This window comes from Alosa alosa, chromosome 7 (genome assembly GCF_017589495.1).
Source record: "Alosa alosa isolate M-15738 ecotype Scorff River chromosome 7, AALO_Geno_1.1, whole genome shotgun sequence".
In the NCBI taxonomy this organism is placed as follows: domain Eukaryota; kingdom Metazoa; phylum Chordata; class Actinopteri; order Clupeiformes; family Clupeidae; genus Alosa; species Alosa alosa.
The window spans coordinates 6961715-6977051 of record NC_063195.1 but is presented as its reverse complement, the minus strand read 5'-3'; the positions used below and the strand labels follow the sequence as shown (position 1 = coordinate 6977051).

The following is a 15337-nucleotide window of genomic DNA, read 5'->3' as shown; positions in this document are numbered from 1 at the left end:
CGAGGTGGTGGATCAGTCTGGTTCTATTTGAAATAAATCACGCCTCTTTCATAATGCCGCCTTGATTTCTAACTTGCGCGCTGTGGGTGAGACAGAAGCAGGAATGGGTGAACATGCTAGTTACAAAGCAACAAGTGACCGGAAAGGTAGTAGTCAAGTGGTAAATGCTAGATTTAGCATGTCAAGCTGTTGGTAGTGCAAGCAAATAACAAACAAATAGCCCATTCAATGGGGAACGCCACACGGGTAAAGTTTGGAATGCACAGAGCGTACAGATGGCAAAGCTGTCGTTCATTGGAGGAGCGCAATAGACCTCTGAAGTTGGCCTACAAAAAAACTGCTATCTTTGCCTATATGAAGAGATCCGGTATCTTGACATTTTTCCTATAAATATGTTGAATTTTCTGCACTCTCGCGGGGACAAAGAAATCAGAAATGCAGACGTTTTGTTTTACACACTTTTCTCCTTTGCCTTTTAGTGGATACTGTAAATCTCCAAAGACGGCAAACTTTGATATTTGCTACCCCAGAACTAACTTGTAATGCAACTTGCCTGAAGTTGGCTTCAGTCAGAGACTTTTTAATGAGGAGAAACAGCACTCAAAAGATCCTCACCTCTACGGAGTGAGTAGATATGTGACTGTGGCATCCCTTATCATATGGAGATATATTTTAGAGACGAACTGGCCATTCTCAGCACAGTATGTCAATACATAATTGTCATAATCCTTATGAAGTGCTTTCTTTATTTATACCCAAATCCCAATGCATTATCTGATAATTTACTGTCCTAAATGTAAAAAGAAAAACACTTAGCCTACTTCAGGGCCGTATCACAGAAACTTTCTAACTTGCAGATGGGTTATTCCGTCTCCTAAATTCTTAAAATCTTCCCACCTGACCATCTCAGAAGTTCCTGGACAAATTCTAGTAAAAATATACACTTCTTAATAAGAAAAATCCAATATGTTAAGTCTCTACTGTTTAATAGTTTCCTCATAAAAGAATATTAAATGAGGGGCATTTTTTTGGCATCATACTCTGAAAAGCCATTTTTAAACTACAATATCTGGAGACCGCTCACCGATAGCCTTCAAATTTTCTACAGTCAATATCTGCATCCAGACAGAGGTGTAGCTCAAGGGTCATTCCATGGCAAACGTACAAATCTCCCCACTGCCCATTAAGAAGTGTGTGAACAACCTTGATTTTTTTTCAGCCAAATCTGTGAGGGTCGAGTGGGGAGATTTGTACGTTTGCCATGGAATGACCCTCAAGTATATGGTAAGTATGGTAGGTACTTTTAGGTAAAATTTGACTTGGTGTAAAAAAGCACATTAAGAGTTGTTGAGCGCCCAGTTTTTCAGATAGAAGACTTAGATTTTACAGTAAGCATCTCAGGTACTAGGTTAAACACTGCAAAATTTGGTCTTTCTTGATTAGTTTCACAGATATTAAGGCTCTAAAATAAAATTAAAAAAACACATCTATAGCCTAGGCTACTTGAATATGGAGATCATGTGCTCCATGGCTACCTCTGATCAGTCAGAGTGATCGCCAATGAGGCCTACATCACTTTCAGTGCTCCATGACAGTTGAAAATATATGCATATTTAAGGGTAATGCAAAGATTTTGTATTTAATTAGGTGTGCCCAACCGATTTGAGGGCAGTTTGGGCCAAATATGCCAGGGCCGATTTTTGGTCCCAGTCCGCCCCTGCTCATGTCTAAATATGGTTTCTTTTTTGCACAACAGAGTTTAAACAGCATTTTTTCCCAACTAAATGTGGATTTGATCATATTCTGAGTGTGTTTCACTGATTGGGATAAATGCAGAGACCAAATTTCCTTCATGGGATCAAAAGAGTATATATACTTATTCTGTTTTTATTTGCATTTGACATAGTGCCACAACTTTTTTTGAAATGTGGTTTTAGATTATCTTTGATTCTAACTCGCATGGTAACTCTTCCAGGTATATTACAACACCAACCTTTGATGCAACAGAACCTGCAACATAAAGGACGTCTCTACCAATGCACAGTCTGCAGGAAGAGTTTCACAGCCCTGAGTGAACTAGAGGAACACGCGCAAACACACACTGTTGGTTTGAATCTAAAGCAGAACACTTCCAAAAGGCCTCATAAATGTACAGAGTGTGAAAAAGTATTTACAACACGAACTTGTCTTGAAGTCCATATGAGAACGCACACCGGAGAGAGGCCTTATAAGTGTATCCAGTGTGGAAAAGCATTTTCACTAAATGTAAATCTTAAAACTCACATGCTAATACACACTGGAGAGAAGCCTCATCGATGTGCCCAGTGTGAAAAAGCATTTATAAAGTCCTCAGACCTTAAACGCCACATGTTTACACACAATATTCAGAAGCCCCATAACTGTGTCCAGTGCGGAAAAGGTTTTTCACGAAAATCAAGCCTGAAAAGTCACATGCTATTGCACACAGGAGAGAAGTCTCATCAATGTGCCCAGTGTGGAAAAGCATTTATAAAGTCCTCAGACCTTAAACGCCACATGCTTACACATGATAGGCAGAAGCCCCATAAATGTCCCCAGTGTGGAAAAGGTTTTGTGCAAATTTCATGTCTTAAAGGCCACATGCTAATGCATACTGGAGAGAAGCCTCATCAATGTGCCCAGTGTGGAAAAGCTTTTACACAATTTACCAGTCTTCAACGCCACATGCTTACACACACTGGAGAGAAGCCCCATAACTGTGTCCAGTGCGGAAAAGGTTTTTCAAGAATTTCAAACCTTAAAATCCATATGGTTCTACATACAAGAGAGAAGCCTCATCAATGTGTCCAGTGTGGAAAAACTTTTAGACAAATTTCAAATCTTAATTTCCATATGATGACGCACACTGGTGAGAAGCCTTATACATGTGCCTACTGTGGACAAGCATTTTCGCACTTTATGGGGCTCAAAGCCCATTTGCAAACACACTCTGAAGAGAAGCCTCCAGAATGTTCCAAAATCTGACATCACTTACTGAAGAGAAGCCTCCAGAATGTTCCAAATCCAATGTGACATCACTTACTGGAGAGGAGCCTCATGAATGTTCCAACAGTGACGATGTGACGACAGTGAAGAAAGAAGAGGATGAGGAAGAGCATCAGCTGGAAAGTAAGTCCTCTCAGAGATTAATCCCAAGTATTAGACAAGTAAGGGATAATGGACAACACAGCGTTCGGTTCGGTTCACAGAAACAAATGCACGGTCAATGTAGTAAAATGGGCCCGACATGCAGCAAAGTTTTACACCTTGTAAGTGCATAATTTCGGTGAACCAAATGCCGTGGAGTCCATTATCCCGCTTATTCCACTGTTGCCACTTCGCATTTCCTGTTATAATTTAATAATTTTAACCGCTAAAACTGTCTTGTTTGTAGAAATGACTTCTTTCTGCCACATAATTTCTCAACTTGCAGGACAAACTGTCATTACTAGTTCTAAATGGATGGTTGCTATGGCCAAAGGCCAGTCGTTAGTTCCATATCTCCATATCTCGTTGTTAAGCGGGCATATCCAGGGTGTCCTTGGGGTTTAAAAAAGTAGTAAAAAGTAAATCAACTTAGCAAAAATTAAGGCCATTAAAAGGTATTGAAATGTAGTAATCATGAAAAAATCATTTTACGAGGTATTACTTTTCGTAAAAAAAAAACATTTGAAAATAATGAATATCCAAATCGCTGCTCCTGGAATGTGAGCCCCGCCGCAAAATCTTCACTTGATCAGTAGGCTAATGTCACGGGCGAAGTATTGCACATAGTTAAAGGAGCGTTTCACCACTGACTCAAGATGAATGTGTATTTAAATTGGGTCATTTATGTAGTAGAAATGTGACCCTGCAAGGCGAAACCAGTTGCTTTGGTAAAATTTACAAAATTAAGTTATTGTGCTCACATGAAAGACCACTAACTAAGCTTTCCAACGATATGTGTATCGAGGGTATTGTAAGAAGTATCGCTAAGATAACTGCATCCAAAGTTGGCATGGTTCTCCTGTCACGATACGCCAGAAGAGGAATAAAAATCACCCTTTTAATTAAATGGTCACGTGCGATAGTGTGAGGACACAGCTATTATTAGCCTTATGGTAGTGTGACTTTGAAGCGGATGACTATGTCCAGTTTTATCAACTGAGTGAGTGTCTTTTTCTGCCCCCTAGTTAATACCTGGGACGGTCATAAGGTGTCACTATAGAATATAATTAATGTATTTCGGGGGAAGTAAGGGGAGAGGAAGTTCTGTGTACAGGCCCACTTTTAAAATGCGCTACGTCAATGGAAAACTTCTCCTGGTCTGTAAAATGATGCCAGGATATTTCTAAAAGTTTGTGCTTTTGACCGTTCGTGCCCTGAAAGGCAAGTCTTTCACATTCATATTCGGTTACATCTGCCAAGAACGATAGAGAGCTGACACATCGAGTAATGAGTAAATTTTAGCTCTACCGTAAAACCTTATAGCGGCGTGCACAAAGGGAATGGCTAATGTGTTGAATCTTCACCTAAATAAAGTCATGGTTTAACAGTCAAAACGTATGTTTATCCGTGAAATTCACAATATGAAAGTGTAGACTGTGTACTGTCGAATTATGCGAAAATGTGACATTCGACATTTTAACCCGTACGTTTGTTTATCGTGGATTTTCTGAAAATAGCACTGTGCGCAAAACGACTGGTTTTGCCTTGCAGGGTCACAAATGTGGAGTCATAATTGAAGTCAGTGACTTCTTGACTGAGAAAAAGACAAAAATGTGTTTTTGGCTCATGTGAATGAAAGCCAACAACTCCCATAATTCCCTGCCTTTCACTGCTCTTCGCCAAGCCACTCCCCCATGAAGTAGCCGAGGCTACAAGAACACAGTGGGAGTCATTAATGTAACATTTTGGCTTTAATAAGGATTCTAAAATTAAAACGATTGTTTTATGTTACACTCAATCTTGTGGCCATATATCGAAGGTCCTGTTCTTCATATGGATATTTTTAAAAATTGCTATTTTGCAAACATTATCAGCACATCATTAGGCTACTTGTTTTGCACGAAAATCACGCTTTTTACACATTCCTATACCAAATGTCCCTCTAATTGACAGCATAGGCTAGCATATCTGACATTTAACTAATGTGCTGTTTGTGCATCTTCCCTGCTCCGGCCAGGGATCACCCGCTGCCGCCCCTCCCCTTGCCCTTCTCGGAATATATAAACTATATAGACTTTCATGTCATTACACTGTACTGGTGGTGTGCAAGTATAATTGAGTGCCTGTCACTTTAAGGCGGTGAGGCTTGCTTGAGTCATACGGTTTATGCTAACTTAGTGGCATTGTTGTGCATAGTGCATAAGGATATGTGGACAAAATTAATTATGTTTTCCATGTGATTTGTTCAAATAAATGTTCAGAAGCCTAAAAGCCTAACAACTCAAGAAAATCTATCTTGGATTGTAGGAGATAAGTGTCTTGTAATAATAATTTCTATGATTTTAGTGAGCTCTACAGGAGTGACAGAAATGGTTGCGTCAAAATTCCATTAAACCCAACAGTAGGTTAGACCTTAATTTCACAGCCTAGGGAGATCACGTGACCCATCCACAGCGATGCCAGCATAGTTTTTAGCTCTGCTTGCATAGGATTATTGAAAAAATAAGACTATCACATACTTCGAACACACGGAAAAGGGAGAATGAACAATTGCCCTTGAGCAAGGCACCTAACCCCTCACTGCTCCCCGAGCGCCGCTGTTGTAGCAGGCAGCTCACTGCGCTGGGATTAGTGTGTGCTTCACCTCACTGTGTTCACTGTGTGCTGAGTGTGTTTCACTAATTCACGGATTGGGATAAATGCAGAGACCAAATTTCCCTCACGGGATCAAAAGAGTGTATATACTTATACTTATACTTATGCTATTTGTGAAGGATATTAGCAGTGAACTTGAAAATGTAGCCACATCCACTAAAAGGACTCGGAACCGAGTGGACTCGGCTGCACGAGGATAGGCGATCGGTTATCGAGCTAAGGACACAGCTAGACCAGCTCACCACAAAGTTGACAGACCTGGAGGACAGGGGACAAAGGAGTAATGTAAGGCTGGTTGGCTTACCAGAAGCAGTGGAGGGTTCGGATGCAATCGGCTACCTCAAAGATAATCTCCCCAAGTGGATCCCCTCATTGGTGGACTGAGACAATAACATTGAACGGGCACATTGTGTATATGATGGAGGCTAACTCCTACAAGCCATGCACCCTCATCTTCAGATTACTGCGTCGGCAAGACAGATCGGCTATCTTTAACAGGGCACGTGAAGTTTATCCAGTGAAGTACGCATCCAACGGAGCCACCCGCATCGGCCAGTCCAGCAGCAACAGCAAAAGAGAGAGAGATGAGACGATAAGAAGATGTTCGGCTGCCCCCAGGGCGCCGAAGATTTCATCAACTCACTTCCACGGAGGTCCATCTCTACACCGGTATGAAGAACTACAGGGATCCTCCACACGCCAGAGAAGGCAACTTAGTGGACATGAAAGAATGAGCTTACATCACTTAACATATACAGGTTATGTAGCAATGGTCAGTCTTAGGATCCTTACTACAAGGTATTTTGGAATGTTTGAAATGTAAGATTAGATAGGCTATGTCTTCTGATAATTGCTTTTCTTAGGTATGATTTAACACTAGCATGCTAAATTAGCTTTACCAGTTCGAGAGGTGACTAATGTATTCAGTTTATGTTGTATGACTGTGTGGGCTTATCTGATACTATAGCCATGCGTTGGGGTGGATTGGTCACGGGTCAGACAATGTTGAATTTTTACAGACCTATGGAGTTTTGTCTGTCCGGTCTGTGTCTGTTTTTGTATATAGTTTTTCCCACCCCCTCCCCTTTACAGACATTTTCCTACTCTTTGTTAGAACATCAGTTCTGTGGCATATGTATGGAAATTGGCAGGACGATTTCACGCTTCTGCTATATCTTATACTAACACGTTTATATTTCTAGACAGATCTAAGCTGGATAATATGTAGACACAGTCATTGAATATATTATCACTCAATGTGAATGGTCTAAACTCTGCTATCAAACGCACTCGTGTTCTTGAGTATCTATATCGTAAAAAGGTAGACATTGTCCTGATCCAAGAAACACATCTAAAACAATGCAATGTGGCATGATTTTAAAATAAACATTACAGATGAATTGCATCATCATGCGCCCTAAATAAGACCAAGGGAAAATAGCCTGCAATGTAAATGCCACTGGAAATGATGAGAATGGATGGCTTGATGTTCGCATACTCAATCATAAATTAGCTTTCCCATCAATATACTGCCCAAATGACCCTGTCAGAGACTTTTTTTCTTACATTGGAAACACATTGTTGGAACAAAATGACTTCTGTAGTGGTGGGGCATGATTTCAATGCAGTCCTTAATCCATCTCTTGATAAATCTAATTCAGATGCAATAGCCAATCCCTCATCTACCTAATTGAATACGCTTATCATAGATCGAAATCTTGTTGACATTTGGCGTATGCAGAATGCTACTGCTAGGGATTACACATTTTTCATTTTTTGTACACATCACTTTGCTTTATTATGCAACATCGATCTGCCCAACATTACGACAAAGGCCCCTAGGTGGTGTTTAAACACATCTTTACTAACTAAATCTGGATTTCTTAGTTCACTCAAAGTACAATTAAAAGATTTTTTTGGATATTAAAGGAGAAGTTCGGTGTGATATTGACCTAAAGTGTGTTGAAACACGATACCGAGTGTGAGCTTTTGTCTCATAGCTCATCTCGGCTTGCCCCCTGCACTCCAAAATCTGGCACTAGTTAGCCAATGCTACCAACAGGTTTTCAATGGGGGTCCCTAGGGCATCGGTCTAGACATGCAAATAAATCACTGTTTTCCACCATTTACGAGGCTCAAAGTAGCTCCACACTTCATTGGTAGAATTCCGAGGGCCCTGACATTTAAAACGAGACATTGAGAACTTTGAAAAAGCACTGGTAGTTTATTTACAAGACAATTAATACAGACAGTATCTTCAGGAAGTTTACCATTCACCGCCATCTTTAGTCACGATAAGTCGAGTGACAAGTACGAATGAACAGGTATGATAAGGGATCAAAATCTGCACATGCCTCTAAATAATATACTCACAAATGTTCCTATTCCCATTTATATTCAGACCAAAAGCTCTTGCATATCTGGGCATTACAATCTACAAAAACATACGTAAAATGAACAGAGACAACTTCAACACTATGCTAAGCGAAATAAAATCAGACATTCATACATGGAGGTATTTAAAGACGTCTCTTCAAGGTAGAAAAATAAAAGTATTGCCCCGTCTCTATTTCCATTTCTTTATGTTCCCACTTTGCTCCCCTCCAAATTACCTTGAAGGAATATTCCTCCACGTGTTAAACAATTGATTTTACCTTTCTCCAGTTCATCCACCGTTCTCGGAGTCTGGCAATACCACTTTTAGCTCCAGTCTAGCATAGATTATTGAATCGGATTAGACCATTAGCATCTCGCTTGCTAGCATCATGCTTAAAAGTGACTACGATTTTCGGTAATTTTCCCGGAAAAACGGAAAATGAAATGTGCCGTTCTTTTTTAGGCTGATTTTTACACCGGAATGAGAGTATAGTTCCATGTAAAATCAGCCTAGAAAATCGCCATGTTTAATTTTCCGACCCAAACTGCTGGGTGGCTTGGCAGTACCAAAGTTTGAACTTTTATTATTGGTCAATACATTAGGTGATATATGACACCGAAGGTCTTTGTTCCATACAAGACTTAAGAACATGTTTTCTCGTCCTGTGTCCTGGAGTTCTCTTCTCCCCTCACATCCTATGTTACAATGGATTGCACCATTACTGGGCAGAACTTCTGTCTCTTTAATGTATAGTGCTCTAATTCAGCAATTGATTCCATATGGAACAGGGAGTTGGGGAGTTTAAATATAAACCTAGATTGGGAGAGAATATGGTGCTATGTATGTATGTCTTCTACGAACTTAGCTCACCAACTAAGAACCTAGCTCACCAACTAATTCACTTCTAAGAACCTAGCTCACCAACTAAGAACCTAGCTCACCAACTAATTCACTTTAAAACCCATACATAGATCCTACATCACACCCTTTATAAGAGATTCCAGATGAACGTATTGAATTGAATAGAATTTAATAGACTTTATTGTCATGTCAGGCATGAGTCTTCGGTCTCGCCAATAAAATAGACAGTACATACGATATACACAGTATAGACACAAATCCATAACAGTGTTCACTGAGACGCATCATATCCACAGGATAAATACTTTAAATACAAATAGGGCTTGGCTGCACAGCCATCCCCCTGGCAGATGTGCAGCTTCAGTATTTACCTAACTAAGCTATGCTCCCACGTTTATTCCCCCCCCCCCCAGCTTATTGACCATACTAATTGCATTTGGTATGAAAGAGCCCTTGTAGATCTTTTTCTTTGCCATAGGTACTCTATAGCGCCGCCCTGAGGGAAGCAACTCAAACTCGGGGTGGAGTGGATGAGTTTGAGATCAACTTGCTGCTCTCTCTGCCTTACGGCTCCCACACACAGCTGCGTGCATCGCGTTGCTGGAGACGCATCCCATTCACTTTAAATGGGCTCACGTGATCCGAGCCGAACTGAATTGTGGGTCCGTCGCGTCGCGTTTCTCCCGCTGCTCAGCTGTTGCTGCACCGACAGATGGCACCGGCCAATCAAGCCAATCTACGGACGGCACCAACCAATCACATTACGGTTTTACTTCAAGTCATTTGCATAGCTACCGTCGGGAACACCCACTGGAATGCGTTGACGGAACGCAGCTGTGTGTGGGAGCCGTTAGGCTTTCCATGTTTGCACATGGAAGGGCAGGGGGCTCCCAGAACAGAACCATACCGCCAAATGAAAGATTATGCATTACTAATAGCGATCAACCTTCTTGACAAAGTGGTCCTGACTGAAATATCGTTTTGGCGTTTCGGATGTACGTTGATGCATGTAACCTTTGACCTGTACGCCCGATTTTGAAAAACGAGGTACCGTTGTAATTCTTGGATCAAGTCTACTTCAATGTACCATATTTCACTGTCTGCTCCCGTTGGTCAACCGCACCTGAGCAAGCACACTTCGCAGTTCCTCAAAAATACATTCTAATTATACTTTTGCTTAAATTTTAAGCCTAAGGACATACATTACACAGTATTCAATAAGATGAACACCAAAGTAGTGAAATGACATCTAGAAACTGAACCAGACCAAAGTCTATATACAACAGTGTAACAATTTATTGCCTGCTGCGGACCAAACAATCTAACTATAGGTCTTAAAATGCCACAAGAACCCTTAATGCCCTCTTGACAGTTTCCATTAGGCATGCACTGATTGTGAAGTTCTGGGACGATGTCTAAATATGGTTTCTTTTTTGTATAATATAGTTTAAACAGCATTTTTTGCTACTAAATATGTAGATGATCAAATTATGTTTTTATTTGCATTTTACATAGTGCCGCAACTTTCTTGATAAATGGGATTTTAGAACATTCTAACTCGCATGGTAACTCTTCCAGGTGTATCAGAACACCAACCTTTAATGCTGCAGAAGATTCATGGACAGAATGATGAACTCAACCTGCAACATAAAGGACGTCTCTACCACTGCACAGTCTGCAGGAAGAGTTTCACCGCCCTGAGTGAACTAGAGAAACACCAACAAACACACACTGTTGACTTGAACCTAAAGCAGAACACTGGCAAAAGCCCTCATAAATGTACAGAGTGTGAAAAAGCATTTACAACACAAACACGTCTTGAAGGCCACATGAGAACACACACCGGAGAGAAACCTTATAAATGTGCCCAGTGTGGAAAAGGTTTTTCCTACAGTTCAACTCTTAAAACCCATATACTAATACACACTGGAGAGAAGCCCCATAACTGTGTCCAGTGCGGAAAAGGTTTTTCATACAGTTCAACTCTTAAAACCCATATACTAATACACACTGGAGAGAGGCCTCATCAATGTACCCAGTGTGGAAAAGCTTTTAGAAAGTCCTCAGATCTTAAACGCCACATGGTTATACACACTAGAGAGGAGCAAAAGCAGAATACTAACAAAAGCATTCGTAACTGTGTCCAGTGCGGAAAAAGTTTTTCACAAAATTCCTATCTTAAAATCCACATGCTAATACACACTGGAGAGAAACCTCATAAATGTGCTCAGTGTGAAAAAGCTTTTAGACATATTCCCAGTCTTAAACAGCACATGCTTACCCATACTGGAGAGAAGCCCCATAACTGTATTCAGTGCGGAAAAGTTTTTTTTAATATTTCCAATCTTGAAACCCATATGCGAATACACACTGGCGAGAAGCCTCATCAATGTGAACCATGTGGAAAAGCATTTAGAAGGTCTTCAGATCTTAAATGCCACATGCTTACACACACTAAAGAGAAGCCCAAACTGAACACTCATACATGTACCCAGTGTGGGAAAACATTTAGAAGGTCCTCAGATTTTAAACGCCACATGCTTACACACACTAAAGAGAAGCCCAAACTGAACACTCATACATGTACCCAGTGTGGGAAAACATTTAGAAGGTCCTCAGATTTTAAACGCCACATGCTTACACACACTAAAGAGAAGCCCAAACTGAACACTCATACATGTACCCAGTGTGGGAAAATTTATTTTTTAAACGAATGCTTACACACACTAAAGAGAAGCCCAAACTGAACACTCATACATGATTTTTAGAAGGTCCTCAGATTTTAAACGCCACATGCTTACACACACTAAAGAGAAGCCCAAACTGAACACTCATACATGAACCCAGTGTGGGAAAACATTTAGAAGGTCCTCAGATTTTAAACTGCTTACAACCCAAACTGAACACTGTCCCAGTGTGGGAAAACATTTAGAAGGTTTTTTTAAACACATTTTACACACTAAAGAGAAACGCAAACAGAACACTAACAAAGGCACTCATAACTGTGTCCAGTGTGGAAAAAGTTTTTCACAATTTTCATATCTTAAAACCCACATGCTAATACACACTGGGGAGAAGCCTCATCAATGTGACCAATGCGGAAAAGCTTTTTCAGTATTTTCAACTCTTAAACGCCACATGCTTACCCACACTGGAGAGAAGCCCCATATCTGTGTCCAGTGTGGAAAAGCTTTTTTAAAAATGTCTTATCTTAAATCCCATATGCTGATACACACTGGAGAGAAGCCTCATAAATGTGCCCAGTGTGGAAAATGTTTTTCATACCGTTCAAATCTTAAATTGCACAGGCTGACACACACTGGTAAGAAGCTTTATAAATGTGTCCACTGTGAAATTTTTTATTCACACATTGAACATCTCAACACCCATATGCTAGCACACTCTGGAGAGACGCCTCATAAATCTGTCCAGCGTGGAAATGCTTTTACACAATTCTCCAGTGTTAAAAAGCGCAGGCTAGTACACACTGGAGAGAAGTCTCATCAGTGTGCTCAGTGTGGAAAAGGTTTTCCAAAAATGTCAAAACTGAAATTACATATGCTTGTACACACTAGAGAGAGGCCCCATAAATGTGTCCAGTGTGGAAAAGGGTTTTCACAAATGTCAAGTCTTAAAGAGCATATGCGAATACACACTGGAGAGAAGCCTCATAAATGTGTTCAGTGTGGGAAAGATTTCACACGAATTTCAAATCTAAATTCGCATATGCTAATGCACACTGGAGAGAAACCATATAGATGTGCATACTGTGGAAAAGCGTTTTCATTCCATGTGAGGCTCAAAGCCCATATGCAAACACACTCAGGAGAGAAGCCTCCCGAATCTTCCAAATCCATCGTCACATCACACTCTGGAGAGAAGCCTCCAGAATGTTCCAAATCCATTGTGACATCACACTCTGGAGAGAAGCCTCCAGAATGTTCTAAATCCATTGACATGTTCTAGAATCCCAGAATGTTCTAAATCCATTGTAACAACACACTCTGGGGAAGCCTCCAGAATGTTCCAAATCCATTGTGACATCACACTCTAGAGAGAAGCCTCCAGAATGTTCTAAATCCATTGTAACAACACACTCTGGGGGAAGCCTCCAGAATGTTCCAAATCAATTGTGACATCACATATAGGAGAGAAGCCTCATGACCAGGTCCAATGTGGAGAAAGACTTTCGTGAGTTTCAAATCTTTGACACCAAATGCTTGCTTGCCACCATTCACTCCTTCTCTTCATTAAGATTCCTGTTAGAATTCTCAATCTTTTTGGCCTCTATGTGTCCAGTTATATAGTCTATGTCTGTTCTGGTCTTGGATTTTGTGAAATAAATTTCTAAAGATGCAACTTATAGTCCTGTGCGCCTTATTTATGTTTTTTTCCTCTTCATGAGGCATTTTTTGATTGATACTCCGGAGTGACGGATAGTCCGGAAAATACGGTAGCTTGATTTATTTGCTAGTTAGTGAACTTTTAATCATTATTGCAACACAGTTAAGTAGTTGCAATTACTTGTTGAATGTTGTTGTATGGACATTCTGGGGGATGTAAATTCCTGTATGAAAGAAGAAACAACTTGTGATTATGTAACATTGTAGCATAAGGCTTATGTATTTATTTTTTTGCTAACCAAACTGCACTGTAAAAAATAAAAAGTTAGGCTAACTAAAAAATATAACGCAACCAGCTGCGAAGCATTTTCAAGTTTACTCAACTTTAGGCCTGTGTAGTTGTGCTGACCAGGTTTTCAGAGTTCATACAAAGCAGCGTTTTAAGTTTCTTCACCTTTGCTTTGCAAGGGCAAATAAAGTATACGTGTAACTAAGCTGAAATTAAAAAAAAAAAATAAGTCAGGTAAACTATCACCTCAACTTTGAAAAGCAGGTTAGCACAACTAGATGGTAACTTAACCCTTTAGGCACCAGAGGTTTTTTTTCGAAACGTTCGATTTTGACATAGCCTTTTGAAATGAAGATATCTTAAAAGTGATAACAGATAGAGACTTTCTGTAAATTAGAGAAATATTAAGGATGACCCAAAGTTTTCATGAAAAGTTGCATGTTTGAATGATAAAATGCACCACTTCTTTTCCCCCAAAATGTCCCTCACCTTCTGTATGCTATATTGGACAATACTGAATGCTCAGGTAAATATTAATGTAGCACCCCTCTACTCTACTTAATAATAAATTGCACTTTAAAGTAAAAGGAGGTGCTTCTATGAGTTACTGTTAAGTTTAGGCCAGTTCTAGGTTCGGCATTAAGGGGGGAGTAAATTGACAAGGACACCAGTATGTAAACTGTTAAATAAATAAATAATGCAGGTTTATTAAATGCAAGAATATCTTTTCTCTATGAGAAAAGAAGAGGAAATATTAGTAAATAGAAAATAAATAGTAAATAAATACAAAACCCTATAAAATAATAAAAGAGCTCTTAAAAATGCAAAGTATCAAATCAATAGTTAAAAACTCAAATGTCCAAAAGAAAAGAAATACCCGGGTAAGGTGGTGTGAGTGTACAATGTCAGTGTATGTGTGAAGGCTTATCTGTATCCAGGGAACAGATCCAAGGGGTTGGAAAAGGGCAGTTCAAGGGGTATCCAGTAAAGAAAGGGTTGGTTATCCAGTATGAACAATTCAATCGATCCAAGGGGACTGACTCGCCATCCAGTGTTCCAGTGTACATAAAAAACCAATCTGCATACAGCAGTTTGAGAATACAATTAAGGATATATATTCAATATCAAAGTCGTAAGATATCATTAAATTCCAATTGAACTACAATTCCAGTTCAATTAAGTCCTATTAACTTAGCTAGGCACAAACTACGACGTTAGCGTCGCTGGTAATGAGAGAGAAGAGGTGCCGTTCTCACTCACACACACACACACAGGCTACTACTGTGCACGCTCCTCTAAACATTCTAATATTAACGTCTCCTATCTCTTAGGAGTTTGTTACTACCAACGATCATATATTTAAAATCATGTAATTCAATATATTCATTAACTTCTCTATTACTCAAAAACATACTTAAAGACAATATTATTACAATAGCAGCACTTAAAAGAACAATAAAGTAAAAGCATCTCCGATTGGTTTTTAATTAGTTAGCTCAGTTTTCTAGCATGCTAATCATCCTATTGACTTGAATGCACTATCAGCTAACGGTGCTAATCACTCGCTAGCAGAATGCTAGCGAAGTATTTTAACTCACCGGAGTTCGAGGTTCAAACAACACAGGTCTTCAACAATCCGTAGAAAAA

General features: G+C 39.8%; 2 protein-coding genes across 3 annotated transcripts in view; both read left to right on the top strand.

Moving 5' to 3' along the window:
- The window catches only part of LOC125297354 (zinc finger protein 664-like), a 28983-nt gene that overhangs the window by 6659 nt on the left and 6987 nt on the right, over window positions 1–15337 (top strand). Inside the window, exon 3 of one of the 2 annotated variants that reach the window (XR_007194004.1) lies at window positions 1976–3147. Coding sequence is in view for 1 of the 2 variants with exons in the window: in XM_048247688.1 (XP_048103645.1) it covers window positions 1976–3003 (1028 nt within the window). In the remaining variant the exon portion in view is untranslated. Of the gene's footprint in view, window positions 1–1975; window positions 4177–15337 lie in introns of those variants that run through there. The other variant, XM_048247688.1, reaches the window with a different exon arrangement.
- Window positions 12018–13024, top strand: LOC125297710 (zinc finger protein 85-like). Its single transcript, XM_048248162.1, has one exon. It carries the CDS (start codon window positions 12113–12115, stop codon window positions 13022–13024), a length of 912 nt encoding a protein of 303 aa, XP_048104119.1. The 5' UTR covers window positions 12018–12112.